Below are 23,561 nucleotides of genomic sequence, written 5' to 3'. Positions count from 1 at the left end.
GTAAGAGAATGAACATCAGCGTGAACATGAACACGCGCGTGTGTATCCTCCAGTGGGGGAGAAGGTATGCCTTCCCGTCGGAGCCGTTTCTCACTTTTCAGTACCTCCAAGTTGTTGCAAACCGGGGGGCGGAGTGACCCTTCCCAGTGGGGAGAAGTAGACCGTCAGCCTGCTTAAAGATGGCGTGCCAGCCAAGTGTGTGTGAAATTGCCTTGCGCGGAAACGCCGGGGGGGGAAATAAAAATGTGCAAAGAGGGTTAAAACGGCGTAAAAAAAAGAAAGTAAATAAAACAGCACTGCGCGGTATAAGCATGTTCATATGTATGTTCACATGTACGCATGCGTGTTTTTTTTTTTTTTTTTTTTTCCGCGCTTTTGGAAAATTCCCCCAAAGGCGAGATTCCCCTCCAAGCAGGGGCGGAAATTTTCCGTGTGTCACCTTCGGGGGGGCTCCCACTTGTGCACAGGCATGTGTACGTATGGGCGGAGGGCGGCGGAAGCGCGGGAAGCTGCCTCGTGGGGAGGGCTGTGTGGGGAACACCGTGAGGGGGGTACCGTGAGAGGAGTGCTTCGCGGGGAGTGTGCCCCAAAGCGTAGTGCACTTAACAAAATATTGCCATCGCAATTTTGGGCAAGAAAATCCCTCCTGGGGAAAAGCAAACTTTTGTCTAAGCCCCCCCTTATGGTCTCTCCCCTGCCCTTTGCATTTCCTCAAGAGGGTGAACGTTGGGGAGGGGGCGCATGCCTTTTGCGCGGGACTCCTCCCTTTTGCAAGAGCGGATTGTGCAGAGAGGCAGGAATGAAAGCGAAAAAAAATAGGGGAAAAAATAGGGGAAAAAAAAAAGAAATGAGAGGACCGCTCGCTAAACCCAAGCGCACTGCGCAGTGCAACCGAACGGGGGAAGTGCCTTAACGCGCTCCCATTTGTTTGGCAACACTCCTGGTGGGGACTGTCCGATGGTGGAGTCGCGCGGGTATACTTTTTTTTTTTTTTTTTTTTTTTCTCCACCCATTTGGTGCTCTTTTTTTTTTTTGAAAGGGAGGGGGGCACACCAAATGTGTGCACAGCGAAAAAAGTTGAGCAGTACGGAGACAACTGAGAATGGGCCGCCCCCTCCGTTGCATTCCGTTAGGCCAGTTCTGCCCCGTAACGGCTCGCGTCGTCCGTTTGGGCCATCTGGCACGTTCGCCCCCCAGTTATGCCACGTTTGCCCCCCAGTTATGCCACGTTTGCCTCCCAGTTTTGCCTCGTTCTGTGCACGCAGCCATACGGCGCTTCACACCAGCTGGTCACTTTTTTTTTTTTTTTTGTAACGCCCCTGTGAGAGGCAGCCTTTACACGCTCGTGCGTTCACCACTTGGCGCGTTGATCGGTTGTCCCGTCAAGGAGTTAGGCGGCCAACCGGTTAAGCCGCTAAACCGTATGCACACACGCACGCGTCTTATGCCCCCGCGTTTCCGGTTGGACAGGCGGAATATCAGCCAGTTTGCATACCGCCAGCGTGTTGCCTCACCCCATGTGCCGCGAACAAAAAAAAATGGCAATTTCGCCAAAGCCGAAGAGGCCTTCATGTCATGCACGTAGTGAAGACCGCCCATCTTTTGGCGCAGAATGGTACCCAAGAATTGCTCATCCGGGGGAAAAAAAAAAAAAAAACACACTTAGGTCTTGTGCATATGCATATGCATATGCAAATGTGTGCGTGCGGTCGCGAATTCCCGGCAGTTACACAACGCGCAATGAGCATTACACTTACGCATTACACCTACGCATTACGCCTTCGCATTCGTTCTTGTCCTCCCCTGTCTGCCTGATTTTTCTTTCAGCGCATTTTTTGTTCACCTCACCTTATGCATTTCTCGCCATTCCGCAGTCCCTGTTTTGTGTGCGCCTTTCCATGGCACCGCGCGCGAGTGTGCAAAGTGTGCCAATATGTCAGTATGCCAATATGCTTATATGCCAATATGCTAAATGCCAATATGCTAAATGCCAATATGCTAACATGCTAATGTGCGTACCGTACGCGCAAAGCACACGTCAAAGTCCACTGCGCAAGCAACACAATCGCCAAAATGCTTTGTGTACATGTACGTGCATGCATGCATGGCTGTATTTTTTTTTTTTTTTTTTTTTTTTTTTTTTTTTGTGTACTCCCTGCCAACTCGAAGTCAGCTTGTTACACATTTTTACTTCGTTTTACTTATTTATTTTATTTTTATTTATTTTTATTTTTTTCCCGTTCTTTCCGAGTGGATTAATTAAATACGTATTCTTTGGACTGAATGAAAAGTTTGTAATAATTACATTTCTTGCGTTCGTTTGTTTTTTTCGTTTCGGAAGCCCGGCTAGCAGTCCAGTTAGCAGTCCGGTTAGCAGCCGCCTAGCAGCCCTGTTGAGGCCCACTTGACGGACCATTTCCCCGCCTCCGTCCAACCCATTTGTCAGTCCCTTTTTTACGTCTCCTTTTGTCCCGATTTGTTTTGTCCGTTTGGCTAACCCGTTCGCCGCGCCTGCCACCAGTGAGCAAACCGCCATTTAGGCAAACCGCCATTTAGGCAAACCGCCATTTGGGCTAACCGCCATTTGGGCTAACCGCCATTTGGGCTAACCGCCATTTGGGAAGACCGCCATTTGGGCAGACCGCCATTTGGGAAGACCGCCATTTGGGAAGACCGCCATTTGGGCCTCTTTTGTATTTGTCCCACCTCGACCAGCTCGCCCCAATTTGTTAGCCCCCAATACGTGCCGCGCTTCCGCAGGGCACAACACCATTCGGAGAGCCAACCCGAGTAGCGCACACTCCACGTTTGTCCCATTTGTTAATCACCCCCTTGCCAGTCCGATCTTCTTCCCACTCCCTGTTTCATTCCTCACCACCGTTTCTTTGCAATTGTGTTTTACCCCCCCCATGACATACCCATTCTGTCTGTTTTTAATTTGATAGACGTCTTCGAAACGCATTTTGCCTACGCACTGATTAATTGTTTTTTCCTTGGGAGGTGCATCCCCAGCATGGTGGTCGCCACACCCACAGGTGTTTTATGTACTCTGTTTGGTCCACTCACTGTGCCTCCCCCTTTTTTTTTTTTTTTTCTTTTCTTCTGTGCGAGTAAGCACACGTGCAAGCGAACACTGCATGCCTAAACAGCTCGGCAAGTTTTGTTTTACCCTTTGAGGAACTCCAATTCGCTTGCGCCGCATGGCCCATTTGAATGGCTCGTCAGTTACACGAGGCCGCCTTTATCCCCGAAGTAGCTTTTGTTTTTAAATGAATAGAGCTCACAGCATTGGAAAATACTAATGCTGCACGGGTGGCTCAATCGGTGCGCCTTCCGTTTTGCATTGACTCCAGTTTTGTCCTCTTCTCCGCGCACGTCCAAGTGTGTATGTTAATGTGTGTTTTGTCTACGTGCCCTTTTTACACCCCCTTTTTACACCCCCTTTCTGCGTCTTTTTCTGTGTCTCCTTCTGCACCCCTGTGCTGACCCCGAACGACGCAAACGTCGGAAGGCGCACTCGAGTGAATCTACAGTTGTGCCCCCCCACATGTGCATGCCTCGGCGGACGTGCGTTTCATTGTTATCACCCTCTTCCTAAAGAACCCACCTGCCACTTGTCTTTTTGTTTTGCATTACAAGTAACCGCATCGAACTGCGTTTCGCCGTGGCACGTTTGTTTTGTCCGTCCGTTTGCTACGTTGCGAGCTGATTCGTTTGTTGCCATACCTTTAGAGTCCTCACCCGAAAGAGCAACACCGTGTGGGAGCAGCGGTGCGTTCGCGTGTGCATATGTGTGTGCATGTATATGTATGTGTGTTTTTTTTTTTTTTTATGTGCCCCCGTTTTTGATCCGTTTGACCTGTTTGATCTTTTTTTTTTCTTTTTTCCCGAAAGCGTGGGGAGCTCCCCTTTTTAAGATTAGCAGATTTGAACGAGAGGAAAAATTGCCTCGACGCACAGAACGTTGGAGCTTCGGTGCCTGCACCCCCTTCATTGGGCCGTCCATTTTGTTTGCCCCGTCACGACGACGCCATTTGTTGCAATTCGTTGCAATTTGTTTGCATCCTTTGTGCTATCCTGCTTCGCCCGGGCTGCATCCTCCCCAGAAGTGCTACCCGTTAAATCGGTAGCGAGGAAGCCACTCCGTCATTGTCTCCATCCGCCGCAGTAACTTCGATTTGTAGTCCCCCCCCTTCGCGCAGCTACACACCCTTTCATTTGAACGTCACGTTTGGCTAACCAAGTTTTTGGATTGCTGCACCACTTGGGGGATATATTTTTTTTTTGTTTCACGCCCAGTTGGAGAGCCCTCCCGTTTATGCAAACGTGACAGGCAGCTCGACTAACCTGTTGACACATCGCAGTAGACACTCACACGTAGGAAGGAGCCCCTCGAGGTAGACCGAAAAAAGAAGAAAAAAAAAAAAAAAAAAAAGATACGAACGTGTGCCCCACTGAGAGACCACTCGGAGAGGTCGCTTCCACTAGCAGGGAAAAACAACGCAGGAGAGAAACGCACTGGTAAGGAGATAATCTGCGAAATGGCTAATTACGAGAGTGGCGAGACGAGCCTGAGTCAGCAGCCCCAAGGAGGTGTCCCCTCCATTGGAAGTGCTCCCACCATTGGAGGCGTCCCCCTCGCGCAAGGCCAGAACAAGCGGCACCCCATGAACGGCACGGCGTACCAGGGCACCCGGAGGAGGAACGAAAACGACGATGGGAAGGGGTTGCCCCCGATGAGCAAAACGAAGAATTCAAATGTGACCTTCACCAAGTTGTGTGGAAATGGTAGGTACCAAGGGGAGGGAAGGAACTACCACCCAGTTGTTAGCCAGTCAGTTAATGGGCCAGTGCTTGCACCGATGGGTGCACTGGTGGGAGACCCCCCCAGTCGGACCCAAATGAACGGCACCCCCCTTCCCTTTAATGGCAACGGAGAATCGAGCCACCTGCACCAGTTCGGTGGCCACAGAGAGGGAAGAAGCAAAAACTGCATGTTGGTGAAAGATCCGGTGATGCGCAATGCGGCTGGGAGGGGCTCTTACGGAGATTACAAGATGAGTGGCCCGAAGCTCAGTGGTACCTATCGGAACGAGAGAAACTGCTATGCTGTGCTGAATAGGGGAAACGAATTGAACCTCCCCCCAAGGTGTAACAATGGCATGGCCGCTTCGGACATAATGCAGGAGACCCCCCCTGGGTACGGGGAAGGGACGCGCGAGGAGAGGGTAGACGTCTCGAAGGTAGACGTGTCGAAGGTAGACGTCTCGAAGGTAGACGTCTCGAAGGAGGAACAAAAAAAAACGGGCGAAGTGCTCATTCGTGATGCAATCAGCGGAGAGGTGAAGCAAAACCCGGTTTTTAATGCCCAAGTGGGGGACAAGCAACGGGGAGGAGAGCTACAGGCGGGGGAACAGCGGACAGAAGAGGTCTCCAACCTTGGTGAGAGCCTACAACGGGGCAAAGTAGATCCCCCCTCTGATCATAACCAAACGGTGAGGCAGTTGCACGTGAGACCATTCACCTTGCAGAGCAGCATTAGCCTTATTAGCAAAATTGACTACCCCAGCAGCTGTAGCGGCCATCGAGACGACTACAGTCAGGTGAAACATCTGGCCAAACCCCCGGTGAGAGAAAGAGGAAACCTCGAGTTTGCCAGCAAAAGGAGGAGCTTCAGGAACGGGGCCTACAACAGCTTCTTCACCCCCTATGAGCAGAGGCTAAATTTTTTGAAGAAGGAGCCCCCCGCTGGTTTTGGGGGGTACGGTTCGAGCAACAAAGCTGACCGTGCTTTTGACAGGCCGGTTTATGGGAGACGTAGGGAAGGGGTACCCTACGGAAGTGGCATCATACCCCATGGAGGTGGCCTACTACCCTATGGAAGTGGCCTCCTACCCTATGGAAGTGGCCCATTACCCCAGGTGAGTATCCCCCCACCACAGGCGATTGCCCCCCCCGCAGGGAGTTCCCTCCTTTGCGCCCCTGCCCTGTGCACATCTCCTCGGCAGGAAGGACGTGCCGCCTTAATAGACCTGACGGTGAGACACCCCAGGGGGGGCGTCCTAAGTGTAGTGAGCAGAAACAGAGAGGGAAGGTGCCTCCTGTCCAAATCGAACGAATCTGTGGAGAGTAGCTTCGTCAATTTTAACTCGAGCGAAATGGGAAGTCTCTCTCCCGAAATGAGAAGCCTCTCCCGCGAGATGGGAAGCCTCTCCCCCGAGATGGGAACCTCCTCCAGCTTGAATGCATGCCTGAGTGTTGGCCTGAGGAAGAAGACCAAGAAAGGGATGGGGGTGGAGAGCCTCCCCATGAATAGCAGCAGCAGCAGCGTCAACCACAGAGTGCACCCGATGGCAGATCTCTTCCTATCGAATAATGCCAAAGGAAGTAGTAGGAAAAAAAAGGGAAGTAAAAACTTCAGCCTAAATCTGTGCACCGCGTGTCTGAACATAGACGATGGGATATACCTAAAACAGATACACGAGATCATCAACAGAGAGATTGTTTTTTCGGAAGAGGATCTACAGATCTTGGGCGAGTTGACCAAGTCTAGCATCCAAAATTCCTACGTGTTTAATAACATCAAAAGCGTAAGTAGCTTCCGCAAAGGAGGACTCACTTGGATCGTTTATAACAACCAGGGGGGGTACCCTTCTACGAAGGGGCAGAAGCAGGTGATGATCAATTACGACAGATTGGAGGGAGAGCCGCACTCTGCTCACTCTGCACACGCTGCTTACCCTGCTCACCATGCACCCCTGAATGGGGGGGACACTCCCGATAGTGAGTACACCTACGTAGATTTGATTAAGAAAAATATTTTCTGCACAAGTAAATATGTTATAGAACCCACTATTGAGAACACCTGGCTGAAGAAGGTCCTCCTGATCATTAAGAAAGAGGATCTAGATCTAGATGCCTTTTTTTTTAAGCTCAAATTTTATTTCTACAAATCGGTCCTCTTTTTATACCAAGAGGGAATCAAGTCATACTTAGGAGATGTAGCGAACCAAATGAAGATCTACGTCAACTATAACTTCTGGTCTGCATCTGAAGTGGCCTACATTTTGAGGCAGCTAACCAATCTGTGTAGCATCCAAATTGAGGTGAGAGTCAAAGGAGAGATCGGCTGCGTCATCTATTTGAACAATGCCCCTAAGGGGTTCCAAGGCTTTGTAGACAGCCACAACTTAAATGACACCTTCACCAAGAAGGACTGGATTTTGCTCCACAGATTTGCCATTAAGATGATGCAGTACAAGAGGGAGGGCAGTGACGACCAGGGGGGGAACTCCGCTTCGCCTGCTCTTCTCGCCGGTGCGGGGGGGCACCTTTCCCCGGTGGGGGGACATCAGAAGGTGCACGGAGAAAGTGGCACCCCCGCTGGAAGCGGAGACGGAGGCGGCGCCGACTTACCAGGCGAACTGCTCCACCAAAGCGGCGGCCTCATGGAGCTGCTCTCGCCTGCCAGCGTGGCGCTCGCCGCGGGGGAAGCGGCAATCGAAGCGGCAATCGAAGTGGCTTCGGGGGTGGCTGCGAAAGCGGCTGCGAAAGAGACTGGCGAAGTGGCTACGGGAGCGGCTGCCAACGTGGCGCCCAACATGAATGTCACCTCGACCGCCATCTCGACTACCGTCTCGACGGCCATCTCGACGGCCAACCCCGGCGGCAGCGAAGACGGCAGCGAGTGCATCTTCTGCTCGCCCACCACCAAGAAGCTCAAATCCTACATGTTCAACGGAGGGAGGTACGCGTTTGCCGCCAAGCTCAAGAACGAAATTAAGCACTTCAAGTCGAAGAGGCTGGGAGATATTATTCACCTCGTGCAGCTAGCCATTCACAAAGGCATATTTGTCTATTCCCAAAGAATCCTCCTGCCCGTCTCGGCATGCGAAAAAAGTGCTGACGATTTGTACCCAAAAATTAAAAACTTTAACTATGAGCTTTGCCAAACTTTAGGAGAAGTCATGAGGATAATTTCCCTGCTGGTCGACCACAAACCCAATGGATTGGTCCTGGCCCAACTGAAGCAACAGTTCATTTTGCAATTTAAGAAGGAGCTAAACAGCCTGCATTTCGGCTATAAGAAGCTGCAGAATTTGCTGCTGGCCGAACCCTTTAGCAAGCACTATAAGCTCTACATCCCCAACTGCAACATGCACCGGACGCACATCCAGCACAAGAAGTACCGGACGCCCGACAATTGCAGGATCTTCCAGAAGGAGAGCGTCAACGTGGGGTCCTTCCTCGAGTTCATCGACCACCACGAGGTCGCCGGGTGCAGCGCGGGGGAGGATGAAGAGGAAGAAGCGGAAGCTGCAGCGGAGGAAGAGGAAGAAGAAGCGGCAGCGGAGGAAGAGGAAGAAGAAGCGGCAGCGGAGGAAGAAGCGGAAGCGGAGGAAGCAGTAGACGAAATAGCCGCTGCACCGGACGCGCCGCTACCCACGGGAAGCAACACAAATGGGCTGCTTCACCCCCAGGGGGAGAGCGAAAACGGGGGAACTGCACCAATCGGGGGAGAAAACCAAACAGAATCAGCAGAACCGAACCAACACATTGAGACGTATGAACCTTCCCAAGTAGGCAAAGAACGTGGGGACACAGCAGATGAGTCAGCTACCGAGGGGGGGACCTTCCCGAGTAAGGAGGGCCAAGCGGGCCAAACGGGCCAGACCGACAAGCCCCCCCACGACTGTCTCCCCGTTCGCGCCGAACAGGGGAATTCCTCCAACGCGCCACCGAAATGGCAAATTAGCAGAGAAGCGACTCAACCGAGGGGATTCATCAAACGGGAAGATCTCAGCTACAGAAACTTGAAGAACCTCCCGCTGTTCATTCGAGAAAGCATAGAAATGACCCTGGAGAGTCAGGAAGACGATGGGTGTGCACTTCTACACATGGAAGACGTGGCGCAGTTTTTCGCAGACCAGGAGGAGGACCCCACAAGGGAAGATCCACAGGAGAGAAGCGACAGGTACCTTTCGATTTTGTCGCGAATGGCGTGCGCAGCAGAGGGGGGAAGCCCCAAAAGGGGCGAAGTAGCCAAACAGAGTGGAAGCGAGGAAGCCAACCTTAATAGGGGCGAGGAAGCCAACCTTAATAGGGGCGAGGAAGCCAACCTTAATAGGGGCGAGGAAGCCAACCTTAATAGGGGCGAGGAAGCCAAACCAAGTATTGCCAACCCTAATATTGCCAAACCGAGTGGAGAGAGCCCCGCTGGAGGAGGCAGCGTCCTCAGCACGCTGTACCTCATGGACCTAGACGCGAAGGATGCGCATGCTGAGAAGCTGAGGGGGATAACGCAAATTTTCGCTGGCGGGGAGGACCAGCGTGGAGAGAGCCCCGCGGACGAGAGCGACAGTCAGCAGGATAACATCTGGCACTACTCACCACTGTGTGATGGTACGCAGGACAACAGCACCTTCGTGGCGACCCCAAACATGGCAACACCACCCCCCCCGCTGCTCAACATTTACACCCTAATGAAAAAATACAAAAGGAAAAAAAAAAAAAACAACCGACTGCTCTTCGAGCAAGGAAATAGCAGCAGCGATATTTGGAGGAGCAAAATTAGCGAGGAGGACCTTCCTCAACAGAATGATGATGAGGGCAAGTCGAGTGCCACTAAGGGGGTCTTCCCAAAAAATGATCCCTCCATGGGAAGTGTTCCAACAGGATCACCAGGGAATAAATTCCTCCGTTTTAGGAGGGACCCCCAATTATGTAGTTCCCCTCTTACAGTGGTAGACATGGAGGGACCAAAGGGTGTTAGACCGTTTGGCAAAAATGGCTTTTATGAGAAGGGGGCGTTCACCAGTGCAGACTACGTTGCCAACTCGATGAGAGAGGATGACCACTCGGGGGAGTCCCATTTTGATCTGAACAAAGTCAGGCAGAATTTCTTCCAATATGTGAAGAAGAGCCAAGGGGGAAGTCCCCCTCAGAACTACCATTTGGGCAAAAGAACGAAAAGCTTTATTAAAGACTCTCCTTCGTCGGCGGCGCCCCTGGGGGAAGTGCTTCGCGAAAGGGGGTCCCCCACGCGGTCTCCACTGCAATCCGTGATGAAGTCCCCACTGCTGCCGCCAGTGCGACCTCCAGTATCGTCGCCAAACTACCTCCCCCCGTGCGCATCTACAAATGAGAAGCAGAGCGGGCAGCCCACACGATACGACGCCCCCCCTGGACGCTTCGACGGAGCGGAAAACCAACTGAGCGGTGGCAAAGTTGCTCAAAAGGGCATCCCTCATGAGGGCTGCAACATCTGGGAGGATACTTCCCAAACAGGAAAAAGTGCAAGTGCAAGTGCAAAGGGGCAGCTGCAAATCCCCCAAGGGGGGGAGGAAATTACCCCCTATGGAGACTACTGCCAGGAGAATGACCTGAACATGTGCGAACCTGCTCGGTTAGATGAAGATAATGGGTACGTAGGTGAGAAGAACCCATGCGGAGTGCCCCCAATGGGTAGCACCACTACCGTATGCAGCGTCGACAAGAGGTGCAGTCCGCCAGAAGGAACAAGTGAAGAGCGCCCCTGCGTGGGGGAGAACCGAGCGAATTTTTTTACCTATAATTTGACCCAGGGAAAAGATACAAACAGGCTCAGCGGGGAGACCAAATCTGACTGGACGGAACAGCCAAACGGGGCAGATAGCCAAATGAACGTTAGCAAAAATGATGAGCAAGCAGGTGGAGACACGTCCATTTACGCCATTCGAGAGGGAAGCCCCCCTGTGGAATTGACTCCTTTTAAGGGTCACTCCGCTAACCAAAGTGGAAACAGCTTCGAAGGAGGGCAAATGGAAGACCTCTCTACTAATACTACCATTTGGGGAAAACACGCAGATCTGTTGGTACCTCCCCCCCAACATGGCACGAACAGTCTGATGGGCGAACAATACGTAGGTACCCAATGCGAGGAACAAATGCATAACGCGAAGGAGAAAGACTCAGAGAAAGACTCGGAGAAAGACTCGGAGCATGCCCAGGATGACTCATTAAACCATTCCAATGGTAAGCTGCACCATGTGGAGGGAGAAAATGGTTTCCCAAGCAGTGGCGCCCTTTCCACTGACAAGCCACCTGCACATGAAGCGGGAGACATACACGATGCGATCAAATGTGCATATTTAAAAAAAACAGATTTCATGAGTTGCAATCTAAATAGAGTAGGAGGAAGCACCGACCATAATAGTAACTCCACAACGACGACGACCACTACTGTTGCGAATAACAACAATGGGGGGAGCAACCATTGGGGTCATAGCGACTCGGCTGGCGATTACCACAGTGGAGACAGCAACACACAGGTTAGAGGCACCCCGGAGAGAAGTGAAAACGACTGCTATGTTTATGCGGCGAACCGGGTTGGTCACGAAAGTGCCGAGGTGAAGATGGATGGGCTGGTTGCCCCATTAAGCGGTCAGGTGGAAGGATCAAACAGGGGGTCAGCCAAGCCGCTCACCTATCGCCCCGGCAGTGATGAGGCACATCATGTAGGGGCAAACCTCAGGGGAGACACCCCCGTCAGCGGCGTCACGCAGAGTGAGTATGGCCAGTACAGCCGCCAGTACACCCGCCAGCACACCCACCAGCAGAACTTCCCCCCGAGCGACAAAAAGAGAGCTACCTACAAGTGGAACGACAAGGAGAGCGAGCCAGGGAAGAGGCAGTACAACCCATTCGAAAGCAGGAACTCGCTCACCTGTGCCACTACGCCATATGGGGGAGGCCCCAACGTACGCGAAGGATACAGGAGGGAAGCAGACCTGAGGGAAGGATACAGGAGGGAAACAGACCTGAGGGAAGGATACAGGAGGGAAGCAGACCTGAGGGAAGGATACAGGAGGGAAACAGACCTGAGGGAAGGATACAGGAGGGAAACAGACCTGAGGGAAGGATACAGGAGGGAAGCAGACCTGAGGAAAAATTTTTTTAAAAAAAACGAAATTGAAAGTAACCCACAACTGGCAGACCTTTTAAGCGTCAAAAATCATGCCCGAGGAGAGGGTCTCTTTTTCTCCCCCAAAAGTGAGGAAAAAAAATTTCGAAATGTTCTTACCACGATGAACACGGCAAGGCAAGAGAAGCCACAGACCCCCAATGGCAGCAGCTTCTTTCACTACAGAAACGACAAAAGTGAACATGCCTTTAAGAGCAGGAGCATTCTTAGAAGGAACAAATACGTTGACCCTAATGCGGGGTTCAGTCAGGAAAGGAAGAAGAATAGCCACCAGGTGTTTACCCCCCTGGAGGGGGGATACCAGCAGGGCGGAAGAGAAGCAGAAGGGGGAGGAGAGGGAGAAAGGCAAAAACGCACACCTGACGGGAACTACTCAATGGTGAGCAAAATGGACATCCGTGTAAACGACTTGGGGAGAACTGCCGACACGGTGCTCCACAAACACAACGCAGGCGCGAAAAATCATTTCCTCCAAAGCAGTTACTTCCCCTACCATCAAAATAGAAAAAGCGGCTTCGTCAAATACGGGGATGTAGAAACGTCCTATGGCATCCACAGGGAGGTGAAGAAGCCACAGCTAAGGAAGTTTTTCAATTACGCAGCAGACACGGGAACGCCCCTACCCAGTGAAGGCACTGCGAACTTTGGCAAAATGTGCAAAATTAGGAACATCCATTTGGATCAATTCCCCCGAAAATATTTCCCTGGAGAGACAAACAAGTTTTATAATGCTAATTTAAATTACTCCTACCAAAATAGGGGCAACGTCGACGTACCTCCTGCTTCGAACGAGTACGTCAAGTTTTCGTCCCTCGTCAAGGGGAAGGCTAGAATGGGTGCGGACCCGAGCTTTGTGGAAAATGGGGCGTTCAAGGTGGGGGGACAAGTGCGGGAACAGGCTCCCCTCAGTGAAGTTTAGGGGGGGTTAATCACCTTGAGTGGTGATAGGTAACCTCCACCCCTAACTTCGCCCTCGCGGGTGTGCACACCGGCTGCGCGTCTGTTGTAATTTTTTTGTTATCCCATTTTTTTGTTACTCCGTTTTTTTGTTGCTTCGTTTTTTGGTAGCTTCGTTTTTTGGTAGCTTCGTTTTTTGGTAGCTTCGTTTTTTGGTAGCTTCGTTTTTTGGTAGCTTCGTTTTTTGGTAGCTTCGTTTTTTGGTAGCTTCGTTTTTTGGTAGCTTCGTTTTTTAGTAGCTTCATTTTTTAGTAGCTTCGCCTTTTAGTAGCTTCGCCTTTTAGTAGCTTCGTTTTTTTGTTATCCGCCATTTCTTTTACGTTTTCGCGCCTTCCTCGCCAGTGCGCCGCCCCCCCTTTGGTAAATACCCCGGGGGAGGGACCATTTGTTAAATTACACTTTTTTTTTTTTTTTTTTTTTCCCCCATTTTTGCCTGACCTGTTCATGCAGCTAGCCAAAATGGTGTGCAACGTTGACCATTTGGATGTGCATCACTGTGTGCACGTGTAGGGACGTGCCAAATGGCACTAAAGTGTCCATCTCCTCCGTTCTAACTGTGGAATGTGCTTTTTTTTCCTTTTCCTTTTTTTTTTTTTATCCTGCGTAAGCATTAACTGGTCATTTCAACACTTGGCGTGCTTCACCTTTTGCACACACGTCCGCAGGTGCGTAACGAATTTGTCAATCCCCATTGCGTATTTGGCACTGATGAAGAAAACGGGGACGTCGTCCCCGCCGTGGGCTTTGATGTCCCGGTAGGCTTCCTCCGCCCGCTTGATCTTCTCCGCGAAGTGGACGTCGCATTTGTTTATGGCAACGATGTATGGCTTGCGGGATAGGCGCTCGTCCCTCCGGCGCAGTTCCTCCCTGAGGTGGAGCGGGGAAGCGGTAAAGCGGTGAGGCGGTGAGGAGGTAAAGTGACTAATTGGGCGACGTGACCAACGTGACCGAGGCGGCCGACCCGTGCTGCCCCCCTGCTCACCTAATGGCGCGAAACTGGGGCATCAGCTCGCGATGCATGTCCAGGACGATGACGAGGACGTGGACGAGTTCCAAGTGGAGGGCCACGTTGGGGCTTATGCGGAAGTGGGGGCTCTGCGCTGGTGCGCCGCCTACATCCGATAAGGCTCTTCCATCTGATGCGGCTCTTCCATCTGATGCGGCTCTTCCATCTGATGCGGCTCTTCCATCCGATACGCCTCTTCCATCCGGTAAGGCCCTTCGATCTTTTATGCCGCATACATCTTCTCTGCCCACACCTTCTATGCCGCCTGCCCCCTCTGCGCAGTCGCCCGCAAAGTCCGCGACGGACACCTGGAAGTTGTCCGCGAAGAAAATCTTTTTCAGCACATACAGGTTATTCACCGTGTGTACTTTCGGCGCGATCAAAGAAAGCAGGGTGGACTTGCCCGAGCCGGCAACCCCCAAAAAGCAGGTGTCGCTAATGCATCGGTAAACGATCCTTATGTAGGCAGTACTCCCCTTTGCTCCTTTCCCAAACGTGTAGGTATCTTGCATGTTGTTCCCTTTCCCTCCTTCTCCTCCCTTGGAGAGTAAAATTGAATTGTTATTTGGACTTAACATCCCGATGCATGTTTCGCTGCCAACTTGTTGGTCCCATCCTGATCAGCTGCCTTAAAATGTGCATGTTTTTTTTTACATAAACGGGGGCTTCCTTCTTTATCACCTTATATACTTTGTCTTCATATTGGGACTTGTAAGTGACTACATGGTGGTGACCTCCCTTCGTGTGGGGGTTGGTCCCTTGGTTGCTCCTCCCCACCAGGGGTGCGTCCCTTTGTGGGTCCCTTTGTGAGTCACCCGAGGGGGTCCCCTCAGCATTGTATGTGCGTCCTGTTAAGAAGTGCAACGGTTCATCTGTGCACTTTGAGTCTGCCACCGGTCTGCATGCACCTTCTGCCACCGCCCCACATGTAGCTTCTCCCCCCCCACGCGGGAACACTCGATACACGTGACACATCCTGTTAAGGTGCAAAAAAACGCTCATTCCATTTTCCCCTCTCAGCTGATTAGCCCTTCCCTTCGCTCCCCCCGTGGCCGAAATAACGCAGGGTAACTCCGCCAAGTTGTTTACATACACATGTTTGTCCTCCCCTCTTCGCTTCCTCTTCGGGGTGAGAGGCCCACCCCCTTTAGGGTCCCAATAACATAAGTACACGTCGCCACCGTTTCCTCCCTTCCCCCCATTTGGTATGCCCAACGGTCCCAACACCTTCCGTTTAAACTTCTTGAAGCTGACAGCTCCGTCTCCCCCTGCTCCACTTTCGCATTTAATAATTCTTTCACTTTCATAAAAAATGGACTTCCTCCCTGTGGCCACTTTGCACACATCAGTTTTGACGCCCACTATGGGGGTCCCCTTCTTCTCTTCGAATGTAAGTCCCCCATCAGTAGAGCACATACTCCCACCATCATGATGTGGACCCTCCTCGGTGGATTTCTTTCCCTTCCCATTCCGCACAAACAACGAATGCTCATATGTTTTTACGCTCTTCTTTGTCACCTTGTCAATAATTTTTATGCTGTACAGGCGTCTCCCCTTTGTGGGTAGTGATAGTACCCCCATGGTTTTGGGGGGTGCCGCTTTTTTTTTTTCCTTTCAACTAGGACTCTCCTGGTTAATTCGTTTCGCCGCTTGGGTTATGGCCTCTCCGGGGAAGACGCGTGTTGGCGAGTGGGCGGGGTTGTGCTACTGGCGGTGGTCAGTCACGACTAGGCAGTTTTACGGGGGAACACGTGCTCTGCCCAGTTGCCTAGCGAGTTACCCCCTCTGCTGCCTAGCGTGTTGCCTACCTTACCGCCTACCTTGTTGGGGCTCCCCCCTGCGAAGTGGCAACAAATCCATCGCACCGCCTAGCGGTCAAATGAACAGCTGAAAAAAAAGAGATCACCCGATCACCCGCGAGATGCACACCGCATACCGGGGGAGGGGCCCAATTTTTTTTTTGCAGCAAAAGTTGCCGCTGCGGTTAAGCTGCCGTGCACCGCACTTTAGGGTTATGCACGCTTGGGTCTCGGCAATCACTGGTCGTCCACGTGCACATGTTCACTTTGTTTCATCTCTATCTCTTTCGCGTTTCCTCTTACCCATTCGTAACTTACGTGTTTGTTTATAAATTGCCAATTTTGCGGATGCCCACTCAACTTGTGTAGTAATGTGTAGGGGGGGGGGGATGAATGGGGAGTCCTCGTTCTATGGCCTTCTCCCCACTGTCCCCCCAAAGGGGTCAATACACCTCAGTATTCCCCAGCTACTCTCCCGAGTGCACCTCCTTTGGTAGGCGCGGCACCGTAATGACGTAGTGAGGCAACACTGCCATGCGGAGCGTCACCACAGAGCCGGTCGTCACATCGTCACCTCGCCTGCCATCACATCGCCACCTCGCCTGCCATCACATCGCCTCACCTCACGCCGCCACCCCCCAGATGCGCACATGAAAAATGCCCTGTGCCTGTTCTACCTGTGGAACCTGCCCCTGGACGGAGGCGACCGGAGGCAGACGCTATACCGCGCGAAGGTAAGGAGGGCCGGCAGGGGGCAGGAAAACAAAGTCCATCACGCGGGGGAGAACTACGGCTACCTAGACGAAGGGAGGAATTCGGAATACGAGGAGATCCTCAACGAGATCATTTGTGAGTACGAGGAGGAGGAGAGGAAAAAAAAGGCAAACGCAGCAGATGGAAGGGTGAGCGGTCAGGCGGGCGGTCAGGCAGGCGGTCAAGTAGGCAGCCAATTAGGCAGTCAATTAGGGCTAGGGGAGAGACAGCCAGGTGACCATGACCTCGAAAGCAACCATGAGCTAATCCCTAGTACACACCAGAAAGGAGAAGACACTTGTAGGAGCCCCCCCGAATCGACCCCCCAGGAGGAAATTAAACGAATAGAGAAATTGAAAAAAAATAATTTCCTAAATCTGTGCAACATAAATTATGACGTGCTGAACCTGCTGCTGAAGGAGGACCTAAAAGGGGAGGAGCAAAACGGAGACGAGCACTACAACCGAGTTAGCTTGTTCCTGGAGAGGGAGGGGGGGAGGAGCGGGGACGAGGCGGGCGATGGCTACGTTGACGATGGCCGCCCGGACGACCGCTACGCTGGCGAAGGTCACGTTGACGATGGCCACACGGACGACCGCTACGTTGACGACGACCGCTACGTTGACGACGACCTCTACATCGACGACAGCCTTGGCAGGTACCTAATCAGGCTGGACGCGAATTTCGTCAACTCCATTTCAGCCAAGGAATTTCACGTCCTGCGCAACAGCATGTACAAGCATATTATACACTTAAAATATCGGTACCTGCGAAACTACAAAGAGGCAATTCAAGCCCTAAAGCAGAAAAAGGAGACGCGCGCGGAGCACATTAACAAGCACGTGTCGGTGGTCTACGAGGAGGGGGAGGATGACCGGGCTAGCTCTCAGGATGGCGATAGTAGAAGTGACGACCACGGCGATAACGGGAGTGACCATCCGATCGACGAATCAACCCGTAAAAGCGCGCAGATAAACGCTCCCATTCAGGCGAATAACCCACGTAAGGACAACACCGCTAGGGTTAGCTTCCTGCAGCCGAGCAGTGAAGACCCGGAAAGCCTCGAACAGATAGACACGGAACTGTCCGTAGAGAACATCAAAGAAATCATTGACGTTAATCAAAGACTCTCAAAACTGCAGACAAATTTTAAGGACTTAAAAAATTTTAACGTTTTTAACCTCCTCGATAGGAACAGCTTCCTCAACAGCTTACGAGTTAACAACTTCAGCTTTTACAACTACGACTGTCCCTTGCTGTTTAAGGCGATGAGGGCGTTCGTGCGGCGAATTCGGCAGGGGCGCGTCACTAGGCCTTCCCCCGACGAAGGGACCAATGTGTGCCTCCAAGAGCGGTGCGACGGCCCGGGGGTGGCTAACCGCGAACACGAGCAAACCTTCGCCGAAGAGCGCTGCGCCTATGTGTCAGTCCCCAAACTGAGTGACCGCGGCTTCCTCAAGTACCAAGACAAATCCATCGTCATTAACCTGTCCGCCAAGGGGGACCAGGAAAGGGACCACCTCCCCCCCGTCAAGGAGCTAAACATCGACACAGACAAAGGCATCCTCATCCTGAGCGCCAACGACAAGCAGCTGAACGTTCATGTGAGAAATATTTGCGATAAAATTTCCTACCTAACACAGAGCCTTTCCATATGGCCGCAACTGAACTATGGCAGTGAAGAAGCTTTCCCCAAAAGCGTCCAAATTGTAAAAAGGATGCTCATGCTCATGCTGTTCTATTTCGACATAAAGAACCTCTTCGTGATCTGCCTTGATGACGCAAGCGCAAAGTTCTTTTACCAATTTCTAAACAGAGAGGAGGACAATTTATTTAAAAATCTTCACACAGGGAAAAAGAGTGAGCAGGAAGAATACCTATATGTCAACTTAAGTGATGTAAAATTTTCGCACATTTTTAACAGGAAATTTGTACCCCTATACGATATGAAAAAAATTTTTAAAAATTATGTCTTTCTCATGAAAAAGGAAGAAAAGTTTTACGACATTTCCTCTTTTAAAAGGTCCTGTCTCTTCATGTTCTTGGATGAACATACAGATAAACGCAACCACGTAATTTCTTCAAATGCGCAGCATTTTTTTTACTACAAAAAGTTTGACTACCCATTTATTTACAGTGTAGATAGTAAGTATTCCCTAAACACGTTGCGCAGTTTTAACGAAATTTTGTTGTACCTTACCAGCTGGATAGACATTTTCCACACGGGGGAAAGTGAAGCCAGTGGGGTTGGGGAGGATGATCAAGGTGCGCAGGGCGACGGAGAGGATGGGGCACCAAGTCCCGATGTGGAAGAGTCGGATAAGGATGCAGAAAAGGAGCAGGAGGAGGAGGAATTTATTCAAAATATGCAAAATCAACAACAGGAGGATGAAGAAAATGAAGACGAGGATGCTTACCAGAAGGATGAAAGAGAGTGCGATGGGGCGTACGGCTCAGATGGGTATGACGACGAAGGGCGCGATCAAAGTGTGGGAGAGTAGATCGAAGGAAAAAACAAAGTGGGAAAAAGTTGGCTTTAAAAAAGTATGCACTGTTCAGGTGTTTTATAAAAAAAAAAAAATAAATAAAAAAAAAAAAAAGCAAAATGGCTAGCTGGGCATATGGCTAGCCAGGTAGCCATCTGGCTAGCTACTTAGGCAGAAAAAAAAATGCGCTCACAATGTGCACAATTGCAAAGCAGCTGTGCAGAACAAAAGTGGGCCTCCCTAATGCAGACACACACGGAGGGCTATCCCCTTTTTTTTCCCCCCTTATGTCAGCCCTTTTAACATCCCATTTTGCGCGCTAAGCCCACATTTGGACTTCCTTATTGTAAAAAGAGCAAGACAGGTAAATTTTTTTTTTTTCCTTTCCCATATCGGCAAGGTCAATGGCGTCAATCCCGTAGGTCAGTTCGTTCCCATTGGGGACTCCCTTATCGAAAATGAATTCTGCAGAGGGGGGGTGGGGGCGCACGTTTGAGTCAGCTCACCCGATATGCGGCAGTGTGGAAAAACGTAGACAAACCCGCACACACACATGCGCGCTTTCTCCTCCCGCACCGTCGTTGATCTTCTTGAATAACTGAGCCCCGCCGTCGCAGGCCGCGACTAGTAGTTCGTTCACGTCCGTGCCTCTGCAAGGGGGGGGAGCGGCAAAGAAGTGACGCGGCAAAGTAATGACTTCGCAAAGCGATTAAACCGCTCCATTTCGCAGCAGCCGACCGCCACAAGCCACCGCTCTGCCGCGCCCCGCTTACTTGTACAGAAACTTAAGCCGCCAAATGCTGGACTTCACGTCGACTGTTCGGAGGGGGTTCTGCACATTTCGCGCGTCGAAGATGCGAATCTTGTTGTCGTACCTGCAGGTGGGGTAAGTACAAACACACAAGTGCATACGTGCACATTCACGTGGCGAAACGCACAGGTTATGCATTTATCTCCGCTTGCTTCCTACGATGCCGTGTACAGCTGCTGACTGAAGCTGTCGAACTTGACCGCCGTGACGCCTTGCGAGTGGGACCTACAAAGGGGAGCAGCGAAAAGAATGAAGCTTTACCCCCATGAAAATGCACACAGGGGTATTGTAAGCCATCCTGTACACGATAAGAAAACATTCGGGTCTTTTTTTTTTTTTTTTCCCTCCATTTTGAAGGGCAACTGTGAAGAGTGTGCTACTTTGTATTCCTTGCTGACGGTGCTGCCATCGTTCTGAGGTCCCATATTGCGAAGGAGCAATCGTCAGACCCTGCCATGTGGAGGAAAAAAAAAAAAAAAAAAAAAAAAAAACGCTAGCTACATTACTAGCCAGAGGATACACTACCAATTGGTGCCTGCACAGAGGAAGACACGTCCAACCTGTTGTCACTACGTTTTCACTTCCGTTAAATGTGCACGTCCACACGTGGTACTCATGGGCCTTCCTGCAATGGGGAGGGGGGGGTACTTCTAATGTTCATCCATTTGTGAATCGTATGGGCAGCTATACGGATGGTGTGGCAGATAACCGACGGGTGGAGTCTCCTGCGAGCTGATCGCTTCCCCGACATTTGCACAAAACATACGGTTTGCATTTACGAATGCCTCAGCACACTTACCATAATTGAGTTTCCTTCCCATCAACGAGGAGACACACGTCCCCATTGCTAAACGTGACGCAGACTTTGCTACAGGGGGGGGAGTAAAAAGGAATAAATGTGAAGGGCCCAGTGTGGCTCTTCCTATCGAGGCATGTTTCTCCCCACGCGGCCATTACTCGGGGGATCCATCCAACGAATCAAAGGAAAGACCTAAAAGGGGAATGCGTTGTAAAATGTGAGTCGTGTGGGTCATCTCCCCAATAGGACGTGCCAATCACTGTTGGTTCACTCCCTCCGTTGGCTCTCTAACCCGAGATGTCTCTTCCATTTGGCGTTGCGAAAAGCAGGTGGTGACTTCCGTCCTTCACGTGGGCCAAGTGAAAACCGTTAACGCAGACGCTGCCCAGCAAGAGGCTCTGCGAATGGATTGGGGGAACACCCAACGTGGGTAGATGCGAAAAAAAAAAAAAAAAAAAAAAAATACAACTGTAAATTCGGATGAGCTGTATTAAAACCTGTGCAAAGTAAAACTGCAGTTGATCGGATTAACACAGTCAAGCGAAACGAACGCGTGAATACCCCTGCACTTACGTCGTGGGTGAACAGATAGCTCGACTGGAGGACGCCGCTGCGGAAGTTTATATCACTGTGGTACGTCAAGAGGGGGCTCCTTTAAAAAGGCAAAGACATGGGGACCAGCTGAATGGGTGGCTCGACGGAAAGACAATCGATCCATGTGCGGAAGACAACCTATCGGCGAATAGCCACAAGCGAACTCCACAGACGCAGACACCCTTTTATTTTAACACTCTCAGTGCTCACTTTTCGGATGGGTCTCCATCCTCAGTGGTGTCTTCCTCCAGTCGGTACAGATACACCTTCCCCTTTTTTTTCTGCTCCCCGTGGTGCGTCTCCACTGTGGGGTCTCCGCCACCTTTCCCGCCATCCTCAGCGGGGACCTTCAGCTGGTAGGTCGAAATGGCCGTTAAGCCGAAACTGGGGCTGAATTTTTCCCCTTCGGAGTGAGGGAGAAAGGAAGAAGAAAAAAAAAAAAAAAAAAAAAAAAAAAAAAAGTTGTGTGTAGAGGTGTTCCATGGAGAGTTAAACAGAGTTAAACAGAGTTAAATACAGTTCTCGTTCGGGCTCCACCCGTTTAAGCTTTTTCGTTCTATTGCTTTCTTCTTTTTTGCCTGCCTACAGCTGCCGCTCCGCCATGTGCTACTCGGGAACACGCAGATGTCATCGCAACAGTACTTCAAATTGTATTTCCTTTTAATCATTTTCTGTGGGGCAACGCAAAGAGGTTTTTCCCAAATGATCTGCTACTCTTTAGGGAGGTGAGGTCCTATCTGGAAGCTCCACGAGCGATTACACAGTTGTGCTTGCTGCTTCTCCTCCGCTGTAAGTTTGCTTCCTCCATGTGGTAACCCCAGGGGGGGGGCAATTTTTTTTTTTTTTTTCACCTTGCCATTTTTTTTCTTTCAATCGCCCCAGATCCTCACACGGGTGTAAAATAGTGACTTTTTTTTTTTTTTTTTTTTTTTTTGTCACCCCCCTATTTCCCTTTATTGCGAAGAAACGAAATGAACGCAACGTGGTACTAAGGACGGCACTTGTGTTTAATGAAGGGGAGCTTACTCATTGTGTTTGTGGCACTGCTAGCGTCTTCCTTCTGCTTCCTCGTTAAGGAGAAGAGTGGCTTATTAGGGTTCACGAGGGGCCACTCCAACTGGGGGAAAGCAGCTAAGGGTCGGAGTGTTGGGAGGAAGTTCCTAACCAGCTGGAGGGAAGAACCGGTGTGTGAAAATGGGGGGGCGCTCCAAGAGGGAGTTGTGCCTACGCACGACAGATTGAGTGAGCCCATGCAGGGGGGCTTCCTAGACCAGGGACCCCCCAAAGAGCAAATACACCATCCGAAAAGGAGAAAGTTCCTAAATGCGAAGAAGGAAGACGATTACTACCACCTGTATCTGCACCACATATGCAAAAAGGTAAAAATTATTAAGAAGCAAAGGTATCTATATAGCCCCACTAAGTACGAATCTGTAAGGTCCTACATCAAGAGGGAGTTGAAAGAGTGCCTGGACATGAACACCGCCGCGTACCTCTTCAAGGCAACTGAGTACTACGCGAAGGGGGTGCTGGACGTCTCTGTGTATGTCAGCGAAGTTGTTCACCTCCTCAGCTTTTTCACCTTCAACGGAAAGTGCAATTTAGAGGGCGATGAGGGGGGTTCTGGCGGCGTGGGTGTAGGTGTAGGTGGCGGAGGCGACGCTGCGGAGGAGCAGGCGGGGGGGGATGACGCCGCGGAGCAGATCCTCAAGGGGGGAGAGACGAACGGGACGAGCGGAAAGACCAAAATGAGCAAACTGCTGCAGAAGGACGAGAGGTACAAATCGTTCTGCCTCCACTTCACCCGGCTAGTCGACGCGGTGAGCGGGCTGTTCTGCTGCATTGGCAAAAGAAGCAAGCGAGAAGAAATTGCCTCCTACCTGAAGAGGTCCAGCCTAACGGACCAGTGGCACAACTACAGTCCGGACGACCTGCACCTCGACACCAATTTTATGATTTACATAATTCGGCTGACGAAGTATAAGGACGCCAACTACCTGTGCTCGTTGAAGCGCCTGAGGGGGTACGCGGAGGGGGAGGTGAAGGAGATCTTCCTCAACTGCATGCGAGACGGCTTGCTGGACTTGGACTACCTGACCATCCTGCAGTCGGCGTTCCTGGCCAGGGAGAGCTGCAGGGGGGACGTGGTCCCCCGCCTCTTTGCCCCGTCAAATGTTAGCGGCGGTAGTGGCGGTAGCGGTGTTGGCAGCGGTAGTGGCGCTGGTGGCGGGGGGGAGACCCAAATCAAGCAGGAGCACCTGCGGAAGATCGAGCAGAGGTACGAGGCACTCCTCAAGAAGCGCACCTCCAGACAGAAGGAGGAGAAAAGGGGGAAGCTCAGCGAGGACCAGCTGAAAAGCATCATCAGCGAACTTTTGGGGAGAAATGTATTTC

General features: G+C 51.3%; 4 protein-coding genes across 4 annotated transcripts, besides 27 other annotated features; 2 read left to right on the top strand and 2 right to left on the bottom strand.

Annotated features, from left to right (window-relative positions):
• The first annotated feature begins 507 nt into the window (after positions 1-507).
• Positions 508-558: a microsatellite.
• Positions 559-2,368: 1,810 nt separating this feature from the next.
• Positions 2,369-2,398: a microsatellite.
• Position 2,399: 1 nt separating this feature from the next.
• Positions 2,400-2,445: a microsatellite.
• A 220-nt stretch (positions 2,446-2,665) lies between these two features.
• Positions 2,666-2,689: a microsatellite.
• A 7-nt stretch (positions 2,690-2,696) lies between these two features.
• Positions 2,697-2,720: a microsatellite.
• Positions 2,721-2,762: 42 nt separating this feature from the next.
• Positions 2,763-2,798: a microsatellite.
• A 1,210-nt stretch (positions 2,799-4,008) lies between these two features.
• Positions 4,009-4,034: a microsatellite.
• A 5,659-nt stretch (positions 4,035-9,693) lies between these two features.
• Positions 9,694-9,716: a microsatellite.
• Positions 9,717-10,038: 322 nt separating this feature from the next.
• Positions 10,039-10,073: a microsatellite.
• Positions 10,074-11,254: 1,181 nt separating this feature from the next.
• Positions 11,255-11,281: a microsatellite.
• A 36-nt stretch (positions 11,282-11,317) lies between these two features.
• Positions 11,318-11,337: a microsatellite.
• Positions 11,338-11,640: 303 nt separating this feature from the next.
• Positions 11,641-11,671: a microsatellite.
• Positions 11,672-12,065: 394 nt separating this feature from the next.
• Positions 12,066-13,519, top strand: PVX_113550 (hypothetical protein; the record flags this gene model as incomplete). The annotated part of the gene is made up of 1 exon (XM_001616051.1): positions 12,066-13,519. The coding sequence occupies one exon, from the start codon at positions 12,066-12,068 to the stop codon at positions 12,879-12,881; it is 816 nt and encodes a 271-aa protein (XP_001616101.1). The 3' UTR covers positions 12,882-13,519.
• Positions 12,627-12,721: a microsatellite.
• Positions 13,520-13,542: 23 nt separating the features above from the next.
• On the bottom strand, positions 13,543-15,506 carry PVX_113555 (hypothetical protein, conserved; the record flags this gene model as incomplete). The annotated part of the gene is made up of 3 exons (XM_001616052.1): positions 13,543-13,786; positions 13,902-14,460; positions 14,528-15,506. The coding sequence occupies 3 exons, from the start codon at positions 15,504-15,506 to the stop codon at positions 13,543-13,545; spliced, it is 1,782 nt and encodes a 593-aa protein (XP_001616102.1).
• Positions 13,937-13,957: a microsatellite.
• Positions 14,306-14,330: a microsatellite.
• Positions 14,665-14,691: a microsatellite.
• Positions 14,679-14,758: a microsatellite.
• Positions 15,295-15,337: a microsatellite.
• Positions 15,507-15,568: 62 nt separating the features above from the next.
• Positions 15,569-15,599: a microsatellite.
• Positions 15,600-15,798: 199 nt separating this feature from the next.
• Positions 15,799-15,833: a microsatellite.
• Positions 15,834-16,149: 316 nt separating this feature from the next.
• Positions 16,150-16,171: a microsatellite.
• A 203-nt stretch (positions 16,172-16,374) lies between these two features.
• Positions 16,375-18,978, top strand: PVX_113560 (hypothetical protein, conserved; the record flags this gene model as incomplete). Its single annotated transcript, XM_001616053.1, has 1 exon — positions 16,375-18,978. The coding sequence occupies one exon, from the start codon at positions 16,375-16,377 to the stop codon at positions 18,976-18,978; it is 2,604 nt and encodes an 867-aa protein (XP_001616103.1).
• Positions 16,550-16,573: a microsatellite.
• A 304-nt stretch (positions 18,979-19,282) lies between the features above and the next one.
• On the bottom strand, positions 19,283-21,835 carry PVX_113565 (WD domain, G-beta repeat domain containing protein; the record flags this gene model as incomplete). Its single annotated transcript, XM_001616054.1, has 9 exons — positions 19,283-19,428; positions 19,540-19,613; positions 19,737-19,838; positions 19,934-19,999; positions 20,155-20,224; positions 20,866-20,971; positions 21,147-21,225; positions 21,378-21,570; positions 21,754-21,835. 9 exons carry the CDS (start codon positions 21,833-21,835, stop codon positions 19,283-19,285), a joined length of 918 nt encoding a protein of 305 aa, XP_001616104.1.
• Positions 20,334-20,357: a microsatellite.
• Positions 20,472-20,496: a microsatellite.
• Positions 21,836-22,278: 443 nt separating the features above from the next.
• Positions 22,279-22,302: a microsatellite.
• A 730-nt stretch (positions 22,303-23,032) lies between these two features.
• Positions 23,033-23,080: a microsatellite.
• Positions 23,081-23,150: 70 nt separating this feature from the next.
• Positions 23,151-23,185: a microsatellite.
• The last annotated feature ends 376 nt before the right edge of the window (positions 23,186-23,561 follow it).

Source organism: Plasmodium vivax, chromosome 11, assembly GCF_000002415.2.
Source record: "Plasmodium vivax chromosome 11, whole genome shotgun sequence".
Classification (NCBI taxonomy): domain Eukaryota; phylum Apicomplexa; class Aconoidasida; order Haemosporida; family Plasmodiidae; genus Plasmodium; species Plasmodium vivax.
Note: the sequence above shows the minus strand (reverse complement) of the source record. Positions and strands in the feature narration are given on the sequence as shown.